The 21114-nt window shown below is 50.7% G+C and overlaps 1 protein-coding gene across 9 annotated transcripts in view; it reads right to left on the reverse strand.

Annotated features, from left to right (window-relative positions):
- The window catches only part of CSMD2 (CUB and Sushi multiple domains 2), a 602474-nt gene that overhangs the window by 261967 nt on the left and 319393 nt on the right, over positions 1 to 21114 (reverse strand). For 8 of the 9 annotated variants that reach the window (XM_023258438.2, XM_023258437.2, XM_023258441.2 and 5 more), the window contains 2 exons: positions 10088 to 10191; positions 6855 to 6967 (listed from right to left, as the gene is read on the reverse strand). The exons of the other annotated variant lie outside the window; for it this stretch is intronic. In XM_023258438.2, coding sequence (XP_023114206.2) covers positions 6855 to 6967; positions 10088 to 10191 — 217 coding nt within the window. The remainder of the gene's footprint in view (positions 1 to 6854; positions 6968 to 10087; positions 10192 to 21114) is intronic. 9 annotated transcript variants of the gene reach the window in all.

Genomic DNA, 21114 nt, shown 5'->3' on the forward strand with positions numbered 1-21114 from the left:
AGAGCATATCTCATGGACAAATTACTTCCTGCCAATTTTCTCTTCAGTATCATAATGCCAGTTTATTGCAGACCGCTTGCAGCCTGCCAAATTTTAATGGTGCAGCATTCTCTGTTGTTTGCCAACCCCCCGCCCCCAGGGGCCAGGACAGACTTGGGTACAGCGTGGATCCCACTGGGCTTTCCTCACAGCGGGCAACTGCTGCCTGCATCTAGCTAAACCCCAGCTCTCTGTGCCTGAGAAAGCTTTAAGGGTCTCATGGAAACTCAGGGAGTGTCTTAGGAACATGCTTAGTATTATTCCTGGCAAGTTGGGGAGTTTGGGCCTCTCAGCTCATGGGGATAACGTACAAAGCAGAGGTATCCTGAATAGAGCTGACTGGAGGCGAAAAATGGCCTTGTGCTTGAAGTGAGGCAGGGTCCAAAAAGGAGTGGCACCAATGACACTGGTCTGTTGTCCTTGGCCTTCTTTCCAGCCCAGCTCTGAGGCTGTCACTTTTAGGAAGTTCACCTATGTCTCCCAGCAACATTAAGTTCTCAGGAAGGGGGTAGAGGTGCGGGGGGCAGAGGTCTAGTCTTGCCTGTGTTCTCCCTACTCGCTCTCAGACTTCATGTTCTCTCTCTCTCAGGGACCTCTGACCAACTTGTTCTCATCCTTTACACAACTCTCCATTCCAGACACCTGTTCCTCCACAGAGCCTTCCCTGATGCCCTCAAGCAACGTTATCTGCCCCTCCTTGATATTTCCTCATCTTCTCGGACTTCCTTGACTCTACTGAACATAGGCTATGACTTAGGTGAAGGCAGAGATTTTCTTCTTGTCCTCAGGGCCCCAATGTCCTGAATAGTGTCTGCAACACACAATAGGAGCTTAAATAATATTGAATACACAGCTGACCTCATTTCCAACACGGGTCCCCGCTCTTGGGCATCCTTTCTGTATAATCTCTACTGCCCTGCTCCTTCATTGTCTCCAGGGTCAAGGTCTCAGCTCCTTCCTTGCCTGTGCCAGCCAAATCCCCAGATTTAGCATTAGGCTGCCAGATTCCAGGCTCTGAGTCAGGAAGCAAGGAGACTCCCAGATTGATGCTAAAACTTGTTAGCAAGTTGTATGTAATTTTATAATGTTTCTGGTAAGTGCTAATTGCCTGTTCCTTAAATATTTCTTGTTCTACTGGGAAGCAAAGCAATTGCAACTCTGAATGCATTTCCTACAGCTGGCTGCCCCCATGGAGGGGGACTGAGTTCCAGGCTCCAAGTACTCAGATATTGATGGAGCCTGAGTCCCCTCCCCCACCCTGACCTGTGATTGTGACAAGCAGAACTGGAAGAATTTCTAGAAAGTAAATCCCCCAATTTTCCCACCCAGGGCTCACACTTTTAATGAGGGGAGGGAGGTTATACTGCAGTGCCACCTGCCGGCCCCAAGGAAGCTTCTCTTTACCTGAGCTGGGGCAGAGGGCATATTGATGATGATGGGGCCAGGAGTGCCTGGAGGGTGGCCTCTGCCCACGAATGCCTCATGCCACTTGTGGAACATCTACATCCTCCTATCACCGAGCCAAGGGGCCTGTCATGTGTGGAATTCCCCAGAAGCAGATAAAAGGAGGGCTAGGATGGGGACGGAGGTCATTCTGAAGCTCTGGGCCAAGGGTGCAGGTTGGGAGAGGAGCTACGGACCTGGGGAAGCAGGCAAGGGGGCACGCTTTTAACTGTTTACTCTGGCTGGCCCTGAGGGGCAGGCTTTTAACTGTTTACAGGCTGGCCCTGTGTTGGGAGCCTCACTACACGGAGCCCTTGGAAGAACCCCCATGAGATCATTGTTTATCAGTCCACCTTCGCAGGTGAGAAAACTCAGAATCAAAGATATGGAAGGACTGGCTAAGACCACAGACAGAACCAATGGCAGAACTCAGTTACAAACAGAGTTTGTCTGACCCCAAAGCCAGGGGGACAACGGAGAATGCCTGGCTCTTGCATCTGAGCTCTGAGAGGCGATAAAGTGGGCCGTGAGGGGATGGAGAGGGTGTGGAGGAAGGGTGTTTGGTTGTGCTTGTGTAGAAAGTCATTAAACCTTAATCTGAGAGCTTTTCTGAACGCATGCTGTATGCCAGGCACTGGGCACTCTGTGGGTTCACAGGAGCCAGAATGTGGCTTGGAGTTACCGTAAATGGAGAGTCTTGGATACCATGTGAATGATAACCCTAAGAGCGATGAGAAGTCATCATGAGGAATTTTTAAGTAGGAGAGAATTCTGCCAGATGTGGATCCTGGAAAGATCGCTGAGATGTGTGTGGCCGATGGTGGGTGGGGGAGGACTAGAGTCAGGGAGGCGAAGAAGAAGGACTGGGCCATCATTCAAGTGAGAGGTGATGACGGCCTCAGCCACGGGAGTGACAGAGGGGCTGGGACACTGCAGTGGGAGAACTGACAACCTGGGAACTGAGTCAGAGATGAGAGAGGGAGAAGAAGGAGGAGGAGGTGAGGCCCAGTGATGGTATGGATGGTGGCACAATTCATCAACACGGGGACACTGGAGCAGGGGGTGTGGCATGGGGGTGGAGATGGTGAGCTCAGTTTGGGTGATGTTAATGGACTGAACCTGTGTGTCTTCCCCAAATTCATATGGTGAAGTGTTAACCTCAAATGTGCCTGTATTTGGAGATGGGGCCTCTAAGGAAGTAACAAAGGCTAAATGAGGCCCTAGGGGTGGGGCCCAAAGCCGATAGGATTAGTGTCCTTATAAGAAGAGACACCACAGAGCTTGTGTCCCCCACCCCCCGCCTCCAAGGAAAGACCATGTGAGAACACAGTCATAGGCTGCAGTCTGAAGACAGCCCAGACCAGAAACTGAATCAGCCAGAACCTTGATCTTGGACTTTTAGCCTTCAGAATTGTGAGAAAATAAATTTCTGTTTCAGCCCCCAGTGTATGGTGTCTTGTTATATCTGCCCGAGAAGCCTAATGTGCGTGCCTTGGGTTTGAGATGTCTGAGGGAGAAGCGTATCAACTGTGTCACAGGAAGATTACAAATGGGGAACAGATTTGGAAGTCACCAGTGTTTAGGTTGAGATGGAAGCCACGGGAATGGATGCAATTAACTATGGAGGGTTCTAGAAGAAAGAGGACAGAAAGCTGAGGAGAGACCCCAAGAAGGGCCTGCTCTGCAGGGGCAGCGAGGGGCCAGCCAGAGAGATGGTGGACACCCAGGAGGCTGCAGGCGGCAGAAGCTCCCAGGACGGGAAGTCACATCAGGAGGCCAGGGGATGCAACAGACCCAGCTTTATTCACAGTAGAGGATGACTCCTTCACTGATGGCTCCTACCCTCAAATAAAAGGTCGAAGCTAGAAGGGACAAGAAGGGAAAGGCCGGCCCATCCCTACATTTAAGAATTCATGGGTTCTTCTTCCTTAAGGACAAAGTGCAGACTCTTTATGAGGCCTCCAGGCTCTCAGTGACCTCCCGCCACTTCTGCCTCTGTTTCCTACAACACTGTGGCCACAGGAACCATCTCAATTCTCGGCCAGTGTGGGGAGTGAGGGTCCCAGGTGCAGAGTGCAGGTGGGATGCGGGGACCCGGCGCCAGGCCTAGCAGCGCAAGCCCAGGCCACCTGCAGGACAGGCAAGGAGCCATGTGCTCCCCGGCAGAAGAGGACACGCCCCAGAGTGGGGAACAGTGGTGATCATGGAAGGCATGGGTGCAGGGGAATGTTAGCAGCCCAGGGGAAGGCGCCTCTCTGCGCCAGGCACTGTGCAAAGAGCTCTCTGTGACCCCATTTCACACTCATCACAAGGCTCTATGGTCACCATTATCATCTCCATTTCCTGAGTGTGAAACTGAGGCTCAGACAGATCCTATGACTCGGCCAGTCCCACAGCGGAGACTAGCCAGGATTCACCAGGTCTGGCCCACTTCCGAGCCTGTTCCCTCTTCACAGAACCAGCTGCCTCTGTGAGAAGAGCCCATGTGGCCCCAGTGGGTTGGCCATGTACATAAACGCCCAGACTATCTTCCTGATTTGCCAGGGGTCAAGGAGAGGTCCTGCTGATCCCTAGTCTGTGACTAGCAGGCAGGACAGTTTTGAGACGGCTTTGGTTTTCTGTTCTGGCCCAGGCGGCTTGCTGCTGCAGTCTCAGCACCCAGCTGCGTGCTGCTCACGTGACAGGATCATCAGTCCAGGCTGGGCGGGAGGACACATGACCTCACAAACAAAACCCTGACCATCAGTAATGAGGAGCCCAGCTCATGCTCTATGGCCCATCTGACCAGGGCAAAGCTTTGGCTTCCATAAAGATTTTATAAGGGATCGAAATTCTGTCCCTTTGGAGACTGCTGGTAGAGGGGGAAATCGTGGGCTTTGAAGCCAGAGACATAGAATCGAATCTCGGCTCTTCCAGGTCCCAGACTTCGTGTGACCCCGGGCAGGTCACCCCACCCTTCTGAGTTTCAGGTTCCTCGTGCACAAAAGAGCAGCCGTCCGCTAGCTGTCACAATGAGCGAGATGAAGCAGAGTTTCTCAAACTGGTGTTTAGCCACAAATCCCCTCGTAAAAGATGGCTTAGAAGGAACAGAAGGATGGAGAAGACATGGAGGCAGCGGCAGAACCCTCCCTGCTAGGCACCCCCTCCCCGACCCTGGTGGTCCCTGAGGGTACCCTAAGTCTTTGCACACCACTGCTTGAAAACCTTGAGAAAATTAGCACAAACCTCCTGACACATAACAGGGCATTCAATGTTCTGTCCCTTTCTTTTCTGGTGAAACCACACCAAGCAAAGCTAATTCCTCTTTCCCACGTGGCAACCCTTCAAATACTTAGATGCAGCTCTCAGTTCTCCTGAGTCCACTCTTCCCCCAAATATACTTTCAGGGGGCCGTTAACCTTTGCCACTGGGCTTGACTTCAGCCCTCTCCCTACCTGTCCCCACAATTAAGCCCAATTCTCGGTGCCTGGGCAGAACAGAATAAAGCACAACTAACTCCCTGAGGTAAATTCCAGGCACTAAGTTTCTGAACCTTAACAGAGGACATGGTATTTATTCCCACTGCATCTGATCCTGGTAACTTGGGCAACTGCTCCGACCCATCGAGGTCTTCCTGCACCTTGTTTGCTGATTCCTATACTGTCGTCCCTTTCCGGCTCATGCTATTCATGTCTTATCCATGCCATTGATAAAATATGGACAGATTAAGGGCACGTGGGTGGCACAGGATCACTTCTCCCCACTTCTGGAAACATTCAGTGCTGAACATGCACAGAATTTCAGAAATGGGGAAAACTCTGAGTCCAAATCCATTCCCATTTTCCAAGGGGTTTAGTGTCAGAGAGGCCTGAATTAGGGTCTCCTGACTTCCCTCCGCTGCCCCCCAGAGCTGCATATAACTCTGGTACCCAAAGAGACACTGGTTTAACTACCTGTGTCCTCACTCACTAGTCACTCATAATTGCTGTGCAATTCTTATTTTCACATCCTTTATCAAACTTAACTGTTTGCAGAAGCCCTGTGTCCTAGGGCATATTATTACATCCATGTCACAGGTGAAGAAACAGAGAGCCAGAGAGGCTCCCTGACCTGCCATGGAGCTAGAAAGTGAGAGAACCAGGATGTGGACCCACCAGCACCCGTCACCCTGTAGGTGTTCTCTGTCTGCTGTTCTGTGTCACCTCGACACGTGCTTCCCATTCTTACAACAGTACCTTCACTGTCCTGGCCTCCAGAACAGGGAGAGAAAACATTTCTGTTCTTTTAAGCCCCCCAGTTCGTGGGCCTTCTCCAGAGTGGTTGTAGGAAACTAACACACCTCCTGTGTACCCAATCTGGAGACAGGGCACAGGTCCTGGTACAGGAAGAAGTCCTGGTCCCTGGTCCCTGGGACACACTGAGCAGAAGAAGAGTCTCTAGGAGTTTCTCCCCGAACTCATCTCATGTAGAATGATCAGGTCTCTGGATGGGGGTGGGTAAATACCTTCTCTCCCTTATCCCTTGCCCTGCCTCTCTGATAGCCACCGAGTCATTTTCAAGACTCAAGGCTCACTTTCTTGATAGAGCCTTTCCTGATGCCACACTAAGGATGAATGCCTCTTTCTCTGTGCTCCCACTGGCTGTTTGCCACAGGTATCTTGCTTCAGTGATAGCTCGTGTGTTTTTTCCTCTCACTACTAGAGTGTGGACTCCTTGCAGGGGCTCGGATCTGATGCATCGGATCCCCTAGTGCTGGCTACGCTCTGCCACCAAAGAAATGTGACCAAATGCTCAGGGGGCTGGCCTCTGCTCCCCTTTCTGTGAGGATCGGCACTGGCAGTCATCATCAGTAGGAAGTCTGGAGGCGCACATAAGGCTGATGGTGGTGGTCTCTCCTGGGCCCAGGGTTTGCTGTTCCCTTAATGCTGATTCTCAGTAGATTCAGGTCATCTGCATTTGTACCCTCCTCAGGCCACCAATGGTGTGTGTGTCCCCAGCCCTGTGCGCAGTTACTCATCACTGTGACCCATATATGGGAGCTTGGGAAGCTACTTCTTCCAGTCTAAAGATAAAAAAATAAGCAAGGCTCCAAAAATTTATGGGGTCTTTTAAAGGTCTACACAAGCCAGGTATGAATTGCGGATGAAACTAATGTATGCATCTGGTGCTGTGTGGTCTGTGCTTCACATGCTTTATCCCAGATAATCCTCAAAACAGTCCAGGGACCCACTGCATGAAGGAGGTGAGGCTCAGAGAAGTCGGATAACGTGCCTAAGGAGACAGGAAGCTAGAGCGGGGCAGAACCAGGATGCGAACCCAGGGCTTGCTGATTCCACATCCAGACCCCAAGTCTGATCCCACAGTGAGTGTACTGGCTCCTCAAGAGCAGTTACCTTCGTAAGAAGCCTTGAATCCCAGGGAGCTGCCACTGCCATCGGTCTGGAAGAGGAGCCACATTTGATGGTTGGTGCTGACAATGAGATCTGGGACCGACGTACCTGTCAGGCTGTCAGGAGAGAGAAATTTAGAGGCATGCACCCCACCATGGCATCCCACTGAATGACTAGAAGCCCTGGCCACTCAGGCAAATCCTTGGCCCCACACTATTTGACTCTGGAGCCCAGAGCATGTGCTCCAGGGGCAGGAAGACTCACCACCTCTCCCCTTCAGCCACAGGTGGGGCTTGGATTTAGCCCCTGGGCTCAGGAGGGTGATCTGTATCCTTGCTTTCTCAGGGGACAGAATAGCTGTAGTCAGATCTAATGAAGGGGTGTCTACAATCCTGCCACCTTCGATCTCTCATGTGAACTGTACTGCAGAAAAGACACAGACAGAAACCCATTGCTGCAGTCGGAACCCAGCCATTCCTTTGAATGAGACATCTCTTTCCATTCTATATATGAAGCAAGTCTTAAAGTGCAACTGTCACTCTGGGGCCACATTCTTTCTGAAGAACAGAGTTTAAGCATGGGGAAGATTCTGATTCAACTCACATTTACCAAAACCTATCGAAACAAGACAATTTTCCATCTATTATCTTATTAAATGACCCCAGTAGGCCAGGGAGGGAGGGGTTGCATTATCCCCATTGTACAGATGAGACCAGGGTGTAGAATGGACAGTGACTTTACCAAGGTCAGCCTGATGGAGAGCGGTAGAGCCAGAGTCCTGTGCATAGGCTGGGGTTTCCATAAGGAACCATCCTCTTGCTGTTGAGACCAGACAGATCACCAGCACAGATTGGGAGTTGGTTGTAGATGGTGTGATTGGATCAATGGGTCTTAATCTCTGCTCAATTCTGGGGTCTCAAAGCTTGGAGGGCCATTGAGTTGGCTGCAGGGATGATGGTCGCAGCATGAGTGCCATAGGGGTGGAGCTACACCTGGGGTACACCAGCCTGGCCCATGTGACATCACTGGGTTAGGGTGCTGGCGTTCTGTAGTAAGGACTGAGGCCAAGCCAGGGCTGGCTCCTGACTCTAGCGTGGCAGAGTCTGTTTTACCCAACTATGAAAACAAAGGAGTCCAACCATTTTGTGTGTTTCCCTGAGGTTTGAGATTGACATTGGCCTAAAGAGACAGGAGTGTGAGGGCAGAGCCCCTGGGCTGTTACAGAACTTATTGGGAACTCGCCCAAACTACATAGGTCCAGAGACCTGCATGTAAACCCCGGATCTGCCATTCATTTGCTGTGGGGCCCTGGGCAAGTGGTTGAGCCACTCTGGGCTTTTTTATTTCATGTTAAATAATGGGTTTGGGTTGTATGATCCCTAAGAATCTTTTCAGCTCTGATGTTTGGAGGGCTCTCTCTATGACAAAGTACACTGGGATTTTGTCTTTGGAGGAGACAGAACTGGGATCCTGGCCTTCTGGGCACACTGAACTGATGTAACATATAGGGCAGGTGAGTGATGAGGATCCACCAACAGAAGGAAGGGGGTATGATGGCAAGTTTTGTGGTTCAATTTTACTGGGCCAAAGAGTACCCAGATAGCTGGCCGAACATTGTTCTGACTGTTTCTGTGAAGGTGCCTTTGGATGACATTAACATTTAAATTTGTAGACTGAATAAAGCAGATTCCCCCTCTCAGTATGCGTGGGTCTCATCCAGTCAGTTGAAGTCCTACATTGAACAAAAAGAACTCTTTTTGCCTGCCAGACTTCCAGCTGGGACAATGCTTGCTTGCTTGCTTATCTATCTGTCTGTCTATCCATCCATCCATTCATCCATCCATCCATCCATCCATCCTGCCTTGGACCTGAATAAAAACATTAGCTCTCCCTGGGTCTAGAGCCGCTGGCCTTTGCACTAAAACTACATCAACAGCTCTCTTGGGTCTCCAGCTTGCCGACTCACCCTGCAGATCTTGGGGCTTGTCAGTCTCCATTATCATGTGAACCGATTCCTTAAAATAAATCCCTTGCTCTCTGTGTACATCCTATTGGTTCTGTTTCTCTGGAGAACCCTGATGAATACAGTGGAGTAGGCAGGGGGGAGGGGATGTCCTTCAGGCTCACATTCCATTTCTTTCTCCTAAGAGATTCCAAGTCCCAGCCATGTCACCTGATTCAGAGGGTAATGTCATGAGTCATTTAACTGTCCTGACAGGATCTTCTCTGGCAGGTGTGGGAAGGGCCCAGAACAGAACAGCTCCTGGACAGGGAAGCTATTACTGAATAGCCATTTCTCCTTCAGCATTAAAAGCAGAGGGTGTTAGCCTGGTCGGGAAGGGGTATGGCATGGGATGCTCTCCTCAACTAAAATCAAAAGGCATCGACTCAAGTGCTGGTTCTGCCTCCAACTAGCTTTGCAACCTTTGGGTCTCAGTTTCCCTACCTGTTAAATGGGGATAATAACACATATTAAATGAGATATCTCATGTGAAGTTTCCCTTCCCAGTACCTGGGCACATGGCAGATGTTTGGTGTACATGAAACCCTCCTCCCTCCTCTCCCTGCCATCTGGGCAGGGGAGAGGAGCAAGATCAGGCTGTCTGTGCTGGGCCACATGCACCAACAGGAGTGTTTTCCTATGTTTATGTCAGCCTAGTGGTGGTAGGCAAAAGAGGAGTTAATGCTCCTCACCAGACGCAAGACCCAACACAATGGAATCCCAGGACAGCGAGATATTACCTTCTCCCTTGACTAGACCACATGACACTAGCCTTTTGTTGCTCAGGAAATGTGGTCATCATGTGTATGTGGTCCCAGATCCCTGAAACCATCCATTTCCCAGATAGTTCTTAGCATGCGGGAGGTTAGCAAAACACTTCCCCTGTCTCTGTCTGAAGTCAGACTGCCACGGATGGACATGGCCTTGAGAAGAAGCTGGAGGATGGCAGAAGCAGGGTCTACACAGAAGCAGACCATCATGTGGAATGCTCCAGGCGTGCACACAAAGCCTTGACTCTCCCTGCTCCCTGAGAAATGGTTCATTCTATATTCTCTTCCTGCGAGAATTTGGCCAGTGCTCTGGAACAGAGGGGCTGAAACCAGCAGCACAGCAGGACCCCTGTCCTTGACACAGTGTGGCCTGGGGACCAGAAAGGACATGATGCATCATTCCACCACCCCTGTGCCAGGGGCATGTGCTCCCACCCTCCCGACCACAGCCCCACTTCACTCACACGTAGAGGACAGTTTTCTGATCCCCGTCCTGCCCGCCGTCCCCCACCGTCAGGGTGTCGTAGCCCCTTTCCAAGTCGAAGTCCTCAAAGGCCAGCTTGATCACCTGGGGAGGGAGCATGGGGTTAGGGGGCAGGTAGGGGCTGCCAAGAGACATGCGTACAGCTCTGAGGACAGTGAGAAGTTCCCTCCTTGGGTCCTGATGCCCAGAGTCCCTGCGACACCTCCCCACATAACCCTTGATCCAAACTGAGAATTTCCATGCCACCTCTTGGAGCATGAGCTATTTTTTTCCAGGCGATAGTCTCTAGAGTCCCCTGATGTTTTCCAAAGATGTTCACAGCACATCTGGCCAATTCTGGGGACTGTTATGGGAACATCAGGCACATCTGGCTGCCTGTGAGAAGATTAGATTCTTTCTTCATGCTTTAACGCACAGAAATCCCCTGGACTTGGTGTCAATTTTTCAGGCCACATGTGGCATCTCAGCTCTCTAGCCCCCAGGGATCTGGGGGGCAGAACTTTCTCTTAGCCTCTCTTCTGCCTGCTTTGCTCCACCCTCTTTTATTTGTTGAATAAATGAATGTTCCAGGAAGGAGGTTTCAACAAGTTTCTCTCTTGTTCCAGTCCTGCCTTCGACAATATTTACTAAACACACAGCATATGCCAGGTCTAGGAGGTGGGGTTTCAACAGTGAGCATGGTCCCTGCATTTGGTGAGCAGGGGAGACGGAAAGTACACTGAGAATTGCCATTCTGGTTGATAGGTGTCCCGGTGAGGGGCCTGTGGCTCACAGAGCCTGCACCGGGGGTAGGAGGAAGATGGTCCGTGGTAGTGCTGAGGGTTTTGAAGCCTACAGAAGATGGTCAGGCTGCAGGAGGATGCTGGGAGAGGGAAGGACCATTCCGAGGAGCCAGAGGCACAGGGCCTGAGCTGTGGCAGAGATGGGACATTCTACAACAAGTGTTCGCTGTCTGTTGATGGAAGGTCCACACACTAAGCACACCTGCTAGCTGTTTCACTATGGGGGACGATGTGGTTGGAGGTTCAGTGCAAGGAGGTGACTCAAGAAGGTCCAGAACTTGAGAATTTTGCCTGGAGCTAAGTCCAAAGGGTCTTATAATCTCCCCTGATCCAAAGAGTTGGAGTTTATCCTGAGGGAGAGGTGGTAGAAAAGTTTTAAACAGTGGGTGGCAGGGGCACATGGGCGTTTGAGAAAAACATCCGTCTGGCTGCTCGTGTGGAAACGGATGTGGTGGGAGTGAGGCCAGAGTGGTGAGGATGGTTCTAGGCATTTGTACTCAACTATGTGAGCGATGGAGGTAGGGGGAGGGTGGTGGGGCTGGAAACGAGAGACAGGGCCTGGCAATATTTAGGGCTTTGTGACTGGATGGGTGTGGGGACCAAGGGAGGGGACGGGATTCTGGATGACTTGTGGGTCTCCGAACAGGTGGATGGTGGTGCCATTCATGAAGACAGGACACAGAGAGGCACCACTCCTAATGGCTAATCTGGGCCTCTTTTTATCGGTTTCATTTTTTTAAAGGTTTTATTTAAATTGCAGTTAGTTAGCCTGCAGTGTAATATTACTTGCAGGTGTACAATATAGTGATTCAACACTTCCACACAACACCTGGTGCTCATCACAACAACTGCGCTCCCTAACCTCCATCACCCTCCCCCATCTCCTCCTCCCCTCTGGTAACCATCAGTTTGCTCTCTATACTTGAGTCCGTTTCTTGGTTTGTCTCTCTTTTTTCCCTGCTATGATCATTTGTTTTGTTTCTTAAATTCCACGTATGGGTGAAATCATATGGTATTTGTCTTTCTCTGACAGACTTATTTCACTTAGTATTATACTCTCTTGCCCCATCCATGTTGTAGAAAATGGTAAGATTTCATTCTTTTTTATGGCTGAGTAATATTCCAGTGTGTGTGTGTGTGTGTGTGTGTGTGTGTGTGTGTGTGTACACTCCACATCTTCTTTATCCATTCATCTGTGGTTCCAATCTGATGAAGACTTTCCCCTCCCAGTGGGGAAGCTGGAGGTGTTCTTTGTGTTCTATTCTATGACCCAAGGAGTAGAGAATTCTCATGGATGGTTTTTCCTTGTTGTGCAGGTGTCCTCTGTGCAAACCCACAAACTGCTAGGGGACTTGCACAGCCTCACCCCCAGGTGCCTTCAGGGATCTCAGAGGCCAGCTGCTGCTGCGCTGATTCATCAGCCTGGCCACCATTTCTGAGGGCCCCTCTGCACGGGGCATGGTGTTCACAGTGGGGAGCATCTCTGTTATAAGTACACCCTCAAGCACAGAACAAGATGGCAGAGGAGATGAGTGCCACTGGCTGGAAGAAAGGCTTCCCAAAGGAAATGAAGCCCAGGATGAGTTCAGGAGATGAACCCGAGTTACCTAAATGGATGAGGAAGGGGAAGCCATCCAGGCGGAGGGAGGAGCAGGTGAACGGGCAAAGGTCTAGAGACTCCTGACAGTGGCTTAATGCAGATGGAAGTGGAGGCTGGTGATGGGAGGAAGTGGGAGGGCCAGATTAGGAAAGGCTGTCTGTCATGCTAAGGATTTGGGCTTTGTCCTAAAGGCAAGGGGAAATGATGGACGATTTGTGAGGAAAGGTGTGACGTGTCATTTTTGTTTTAGCAGCAACAGCACTGAGGGCTGGTGGGAAACCCAGGAGAGTCTGAGCTGTGGCAGTATGTGTGTGAGGGGGGTGTGTGTGCCTGCAGGAGGCAGCAGCTGGGGTGTGTTAGGAAAGAGGGGACAGCAGGTAACTGTCAACAGTGAGTGGGGATGCCTTAGCCCCTCTGGTTTTCCCACTGACAGGCAAGATCGCCCCCCACGCTCCCTGATGGCCAATGGCATCATTGGGGGACCATCCGCTCAGGCTGGAAACTCCTTCCCTTCTCACCCTCCCTGGTCCTGTCCTATAAGAATAATGTCACCATTTCCCAGCCAGACACACATGGAGGAGACCTGGGGATCTGCTGGGATCTGGGCATTGGCGACTCTGGTTTGTACAGACCCCTCCTTCCCCATGGGCTCCCCTAGCAATGTCTCCTCCCTGAGGCCCATCTTCTCCAAGTGCTCCGATACCCTTCCTCACCTCTGTGTCAGCACTTACCTGCTGTACTGGCACTGATCTGTTTACCTGCTCCTCCACTACATGTGCCAGGCACGTGCCAGGGGCTCAGACAGTGCTAAATCAGAGAACATTTTCCAAACCCTTCCCAGTTCTCCGGCAAGGACAGATTGCTAGGCTCCCAGTCCCCCATACAAGTTACCATGTGGAATAAAAGCTGGCAAACTGCTTCTGTAAAGGGCCGGAGAGTAAATATTTAAGCATATGATGTCTGTTGCAACTACCCACCTCTGCTGTTGTAGCACAAATGCAGCCATAGATAATATATACGTGAATGGGTATGGCTGTGCTCCAGTAAAACCTGATTTACAAAAAACAGCAACGCTAGCTTGCTGACCCCTGGTCTAGGAGATTCTTTGAGACACCTAATCACAGTTGTTGATCATCTTTTCGTAACGAGAGTTCTTCACTACAAGCACTGACCCTACAGCATGCTCAATCTGCTCTGAGCAGTTTAGATGCATCAATTCACATCGACTCACAACAGTAGCTACTATGAATACCTCCAGTTTACGAATGGCACAGAGATGTTAGGCGACTTGCCTAAGATCACACGGCCAAGTGGTAGAACTGGGACTCACCAGGCCACCAGAGGCCAGGCTCTTTGCCGCTTGCTGCCTCACAGCAGCCCCAGTGAGGCCTTAGGTCCACTGGGTAGGGACCATGACTTACCCTTTCAAACCCTCCCTAAGCTCTTTTGCCGAATCCCAGCAGCATGGCAAACGCTGGGGCACACAAAATCCTACCAAGGCTGGCAGTGCCTTTTGCAGGAGGAGGGACCTGGCCTCTGCAGGGTTTAATGGCCCTGGATGCACATTCTTGCCACCATCACCCCCTTGCAGCCAGCCCTGGGGCAGAGGACACTGGCTCACCAAGCCACCTCCAAAAAAGCCAGGGTATGATTATTATGTCTATAATGGGAAAATATTGCTTGGAAGGCCAGAACCCAGAGCCATAAAATGATTCCCATCACTGGTTAGAGCAGCCATGCATGTGAACTGCATTTTAGAGCCTCTGACCCTAACGCAGGAGATAATTACACCGAGTAGACCGTACAACAGACATAACATTGCAGTTTTGGGACAGGCCCCCAGTGCACAACGTACTGATGCTTTCATTTTTTTCCCTCCTCTCTTTGGCCTTTGTTTAAAGATGAGATCCTATAATGACTCATTAACTAACACGCACATCAATCACATTCGCAAGTGTCTTCCTGAGACAGGAGAGTGGCAGCACGTGAAACAGGCGTGATCAAAGAGGCATATTTGTATACAGCTCAGACACCCAATTTGCGCCCATTATGAGTAGATGAACCCATCATCTAGCACAGAGTGACTGAGCACCTGCCATGTGCCAAGCACCGAGCTAGCTGCTTCCCAAGTGTTACCTCACCTGCCTGGCAGGTTAGAAGCAGAACCCCAATGCTGAGAGCACGGTGAGGATGGTAATGGCTGGAGATGGCAGTGAAGGGGAAAATGACAGGGGGCTGCCCAAGGAGGGAGGTGTGCTGGGCCCCACAGGATGGAGAAGGGTGTGCTCTCTGTCCAGTAGATCCTGTGAATAGTGAACTAGGAAGGAAGAGCAGGGAAGGCAGTCAAGGCAGGGCAGGGGTGAGGGGGGAGAGCAGCCTGGTGGGGTCTGCAGTTGGCTTTTGCCTGGCAGGCCAGAGCGGGTGGTCTGGACTTGATGGTGAACATGAGGGGAAGCTGTAACTCAGCATGAAGGGAGGGCTGGAGGCAGGGAGACCTGCCAGGAGGCTGGTACAGGGCCCTGGAGTGGTGGGAAGGGGGAGGAGTCTGGAGACTATCACCTCAGCACACAGCTGCCTTCCGGGGAACAGTGGGGGATGGGAGTAAGGCCATGTGCAATGCGCACCCTGGGTTCTGGAGGATAGTCCTTGCTTCCCTTTTTTTTAAACATTACTTTTATTTTTTATTTTGTTTATTAATTTTTTGAGAGAGAGACAGAGGGAGGGAGAGAGAAGCAGGGCTTACCCGAAGCGGGGCTTACCTGAAGCGGGGCTCAAACTCACCCAGTGCGGGACTCAAACTCACAAACCCTGATCACCTGATGCGGGACTCAAACAAACCCTGAAATCACGACCTGAGCCGAAGTCAGAGGCTTAACCTACTGAGCCACCCAGGAGCCCCAGTCTTTGCTTCCTGAATACTGCCCAGGGCCTCCCAAAGGGCAGGGATCCCCAGGCCTGCCAGCCTGTGCCCAGTGCCTCAGTAAGGCTGCAGGGATCTGACAGCTCACAGGCCTTTTTTTTTTTTTTTTTTTTTTTTTGGAAGCTGGAATCCAAGAGACCCAGCCTGAGACAGTTTTGTCCAAGGAGTGAATTTTTGTAACAGCCTCCCTCCTGGACTCCCTGCCTCTGCTGCCTTCCTTCACTCTGTACCCAAAGCTCTGTGCCCCAGGATGCCTTAGAGTAGGGGCTGGATGACATGGTCCTTGGGCCAAATCGGCCTGTGGACTGTTTTTGTATGGTCCCTTGAGCTAAGAAGTACTCTTACATTTTAAAATATTTAACAAATAAATAAGCCATTACAAAGAAGAATGTGCAACAGAAACTTCACGTGGTCCTCAAAGCCTAAAATATTTATCATCTGGCTCTTTACAGAAAAAGTGTGCCGGGCCTAGAGCAAGGTTTTTCAAGTTGACTTCCCAGGCACCGGAGGGTTCCATGAAGGTACTTCCCTGGCCACCAACACAGGTGGAGAGGGAGCCACAGTGGGCAGAGCCCTCCTCCAACCAAAGCAGTTTCTTTTGATCTAGTTCATGTTTGGGGATTCTGTGATAGTCATCGACTGTGGCTTACTCAATGTCTCTCCCTCCGTTTACCCGTACCTAACAGAACTCTGAGTGTGGAGTGCAGCAATGAACCTAGCTAACCTCAGAGCTAAGGATGGCTAAGCAACAGGATTCTGGGCAATGAGACATGAGCTGAAGAGCCCTCAGGGCATTTCCCCACCTTTCTCCTTGCTTTCCCAGAATACAGATGTGAGGACCCAGGTGGAACAGCCTTCTTGTGATCATGAGGACAAGAGCCCACACACAGAGAACGGCAGAGGGAAAAATAGAAGGTGCTTGAGACCTGAATGAAATATGAAACCAGCCCTGGACTCTTCACTTCTGGGCCTCTGGTCTATGAGGGAATAAACTGTTTTGCTGAAGCTTCTGTGGAGGCATTTTCTCCAGTTCAGAGCCAATCACAACCTACTGGCTACAGGTTCTGAAGAAAGGCTTCATCACCATGGAAAAGTGTGCCAACTCTTGATCCCCAGGATTAAGCTCAGCATCTTGGCAAGGAAATCCGAGGCTTAAATGGCATTGTCTGCCCCTTCCCAGCTCATTGGAGCTCCCTTCCACCATGGTCTGCTCCAGTCCTACTTCCCCTGTTCTGCCTCAGAGCACTTCTCTGAGCCCCTGAGGGCTGACTGCACCCCCCCCCCCCCCCCCGCCCCGCAGCCTCGGTTTACTAATGCTGCTGTCAGTTTGACCACTAGTTCCATGAAAGGGAGGGAATCCCTTTTCCTGGGCACAGCCTGCATGGTGATTCCTGGCCGGGTCTTGCTGAGGGCCCAGATCAGGGCTGGACAGGTGGCTCTTGGGGTTGGGGAGGAAGGCAGGCCAGTGGGAAGGCTGACCGTAACCCTGGGAGTTGAAGGGGAGCGGCTGCCAGTACCCTTGAGGCTTTGGCGGAGGCTGGGAAAGAAAGCCCAGGGGCAGAAACTAAGAACTTTCAGAAGTTCCGGAACTTTGGTCACTAACTCAGGTTGAATTCTCAAGGCTCTGAGAGTAGCAAAGCCTTTCATCCATTCATGGGCTCATCCACTCACTGACTGATGAATTCATTTATTCACTTATTCATTCAACTGTTAAAATGCATTTGCCAAGTGCTCTGCTTTGGAGAGGCAGCTGCAGGCAAGCGAAACGTGGCCACTGTCCTGAGAGACCTCAGTCTCGAAGAGGAGACACGGGAGCATGTGGAAAACACTACGCGGTGTGACGGGTGCTGGCACTGTGGACGCATGGGGATGGGGCACATATGAGGGCCACAGAAAGTCCTGGACAGTGGAGGAGCAGGGCCTGCCTTGAAGAACAGAGGAGGGGGTGGGGGGACACCAAGGCCACAGCCAGGTCAAGGAAGAAAGGAACACCAAGAGGTGACGTACAGTGAGGACAAGGGTAAGAGGCACGGAATCAGGTTTTGCAGGAAGTCATTAAAGGGTCCCACTCCAGGAATGGGCTTGGGGGACTTGGGGGAGACCCTTCTGGTAGCCAGCCAGGCTCTCACACGGGGCCCAGCACGGACAGGGCATGAGTACATGTTTGCTGAATGTTCACAAGTGAGTGAACAAATGGGCCAACAAATGTGCTCCTGACATTTGCACCAGCAAGTGATCATTTGCCTGGGGCGTGATTTCTCAGTTCTGCAGGTCTACAAAGGGGGAGTGATACTGGTAATCCCCAAGGAACAATCATCAAAAGGCTGTTATCTTTGGCTTTGAGGTTCATAACAGGAGCTTTCCTTTCCCTCTCCTTTCCTTGGCCCACCGCCCTCCTCCTCCCACCTCTCTCTGTCTCCCCTGCCTTGCTTTTACTTCCTCTCTAGCGAACGTGGCTTGACTCTCGGGCTCACATCCAGCGAGGTTCACGTGCAAATCAGATCATGTCTTGAGTTCACACCGAGGAGCTTCAGAAGAAAGGTAGATGTGTGCAGGTAGGGGGCACCGATGCGGGTTTGGGCTTCAGTTCTGACTGCAAAAATGGCATCGGTATGTCTTCTGGGAGGCCCAACTGAGAGGTTCTGACAGGAGGCCCCCAGGCTTCACGTGGCAGGGCTGTACCTGAGAGATACCTGACCCAGAGACAGGTCTTCTCCGTCAGTTCTTTGCGCATTCAAACATCTGCTGAGCTCCTCCTTTGTGCCAAGCACCCACGCTGACTGAAGAAGGACTCAACAAAATGCCATCCCTGCTTTCAGGGCACTCATGGGCTATGGGAGAAGGAGATTCTAAACATAGCACGACATGATACCCACAGAGACGACAGGTGCTGATAAAATGCTATAGGAACTGAAGTAGAACAAAGACTTGGTTGGAGCTAGGAGGGCTTCTCAGAAGAGGGGGTATTTGGGCTGTGTCTCAAAGGGGGACAGAAATTTGGAGGGGAAAGGAAGGCACACTGAGATAGGATGTGCCCAGACAGAGGTCTTAAAGGGCCAGGTATGTCTACAAACTAGGAGTTCGGTGCGGCTGAAGCCAGGGTTGCCTGAGTGGAGGGACGGAGGGACGGGTGGGCCCTGTGAGCTTCGCTGCAAGGCAAGGGGGTCGTTGTTTATCCATAAGCTTGGCTGGTCAGAGCCTCAGGGGCACCCTTTAAAGGTACAGGTTCCAGGCATCCATCCCAGATCCACTGAATCATATCTTCAAAGAGCTCTGGAATTTGTGCCTCAAAATACCTCTCTGGGTATTTTTGATGATTAACCAAAGTTTGGGAATATTATTGTGGGTAGAATGACTCTAAGGACCAAGATAGCCCACATGGCCAAGGTGGGGCTGACATTTCTCAAGGATATCTCAATCAAAGGGAGAATGTGGAGCCATTTGGAATAGGCCAGCATCACTTGCTCTGAGCCTTGTCTCTTCTCCTTGAATATGCTAAGCTTCCAGGAAGATGGACTGGGTATTTGTAATTGTTTTATTCTTAGTTTACTGAGTACAGACCTACCATTCACCCACTGCCCCAATAAGACTGTAAGTTCTTGTCCCCATGGTGCAGAGCTCGTGTTCTGCCCATAGGTGCTCCATCAATGCTGGTGTCTTGACATAGGTTCTTGGCAATTTCCACACCAGAGCATTTTATTTCTCTTTGGACCTTTTTATGGCTCCTGAGGGCAGCGGGGGGAGGGGAGTCCTAGTTACTGGAACATTCCTCCCTCTTAAGCTCAGCCAGCAAAGGTTCTAGAAGGGGAATGGAATTCCAGGAAGAGTCCTCACAGCCACAGATACCCAGGTGCCTGGGATGAATAATCATCTCATGACCATAAGGAGAGGCAGGGACATGTGTCCCGCTCTGCTCACTTGCAGGCGAACCTCAGCCTCTCCTAACACCATCCTTCTTCACCTGCTCCTTGCAAGGGAGACCCTGTCGTCTCAGTCCTATGTGCCTCTCACTTACTTCAGACACTTCTACATCTTCACTCTCTTCCTCTTTGCCTGCTCTGCCCTCAGCCTACAAACATACTCTAGTTTCTAGCGTCCTAAACAAACCAACACTCTGAGCAGCCCCAAACTTTCTGTCCACGCTCCTTCCCTCTCATGCCCTTTTTCCTTCCTTTATGTCACCTTGAAACTTATCAAAAGAGCTACCTAGGCTCCTTGTCCCTAGAGCCTCCCCTCCCACCCATTCACTCCCTGCCCCACAGTTGTTTCTGTCCCCAAAGCTTCACTGAAAGGTCCTCTTCCAAGGCCAAAGGCAACAGTCTCTTTCCAGCGCTTTCCCCCACAAGACTTGTTCATCACCACCACTGTCAGACATATTCTGGTTGGAAACCCTTCCTCCCTCTGTGGTGTGATTCTCCTACCTTGCACTGCTCTTCCTGTGTCTTGCACTGTATGTCTTTCATCTATAAGGATGGTGTTTCCCAGATCCATTCAGAATCTTCCTATTCTCTTCACTCTCTCCAGGAAGTGTTGTCTATTCCTTGGGCTTCTATTCTCACCCATGTGCTGATGAAGTAACACCCAAATCTCTCTCTTGAACCCAGACTGACCCAGTGTCCAACCAGTGTATCCAAATGTCACTGGATGAAACACAGGCACTTCAAATGCACCATGTTTCCATCCTGACCACTGAAAACACTTCTTCCTGTTTCATTTTCTTTTAAAGACTCCCATTGGGCCAAGTCGGAAAGTATCAAGTCATTATTCATCTGTCCATTGAGTCAATGTTTGCTGGGTGATCATTATGTGCCAGGCACTGTGCTGGTCACTTGGGATACATTGTTGAGTAAGACGTTCTTTCTCTCCTGATCCTCACAGCCAGTCAGCCACCAAGTCCCATTCCATTCCCTACATTTCTCTTAAATCTGTCTCCCTCCCCATGTTTCCAAAGCCTTTGGTTGGTGTCCCCATTTCTCTTACTTGGGTAATTGCTTCTGCCTCCTAACTGGTCTCTCTCCCTCTAGTATCCCTCTTGAATCCTCTCCACTGCTGCCAGAGTGATCTTTCAAAAACTCAGACCTTCCGCTATTGCTTTTGTTCAGAAGAAAGCAGGACTCTCATCCTTACCAAGGCTGATCCCAGGGCTGTCAGTCCTACACCCTCCCATTTACTCTGGGACCTTGTTCCATCCAGCAGCATAGCCCAGCCACTGAAATGTATGGGCAGTGGAGTCACAAAGACCAGGTTTCAATCCTGGTGATGCCACTCCCTGGCTATGCACTATGGCTAAGTTTCCTACCCTTTCAACCTATCCACAATTCACACTCTTTATCCATCAAGTGGGTCTCTTAAAACCTAATTAATTGTGAAGAGGATGAAATAAAATCATTTATACAGAAGGCTTAGCTCAGTGCTCAGCATATAAACTGTTACCGTTATTTTCAAGGGTCTAACACCTGTACCCTTAAAAATCTGTTTCAGGACAAAACCCAAGCCTCTCTGCCAAGCATCTAGGCTGACCATAATCTGGATCCTATGACCTTCCCATCCTCATCTTGATCCAGACATGCTGAATTACTTTCAGTTCTGAGAGGTGTTCTACATCTCAGTGCCTTTACACCTGCATCTACCCTCAGATAATGATTTCCAAGCCAACTCATCCTTTAAGATCCTGCTCAAATGTCTCCTCCTCTGTGAAAACTTCC

The sequence above is a fragment of the Felis catus genome, chromosome C1 (assembly GCF_018350175.1).
Source record: "Felis catus isolate Fca126 chromosome C1, F.catus_Fca126_mat1.0, whole genome shotgun sequence".
NCBI lineage: Eukaryota > Metazoa > Chordata > Mammalia > Carnivora > Felidae > Felis > Felis catus.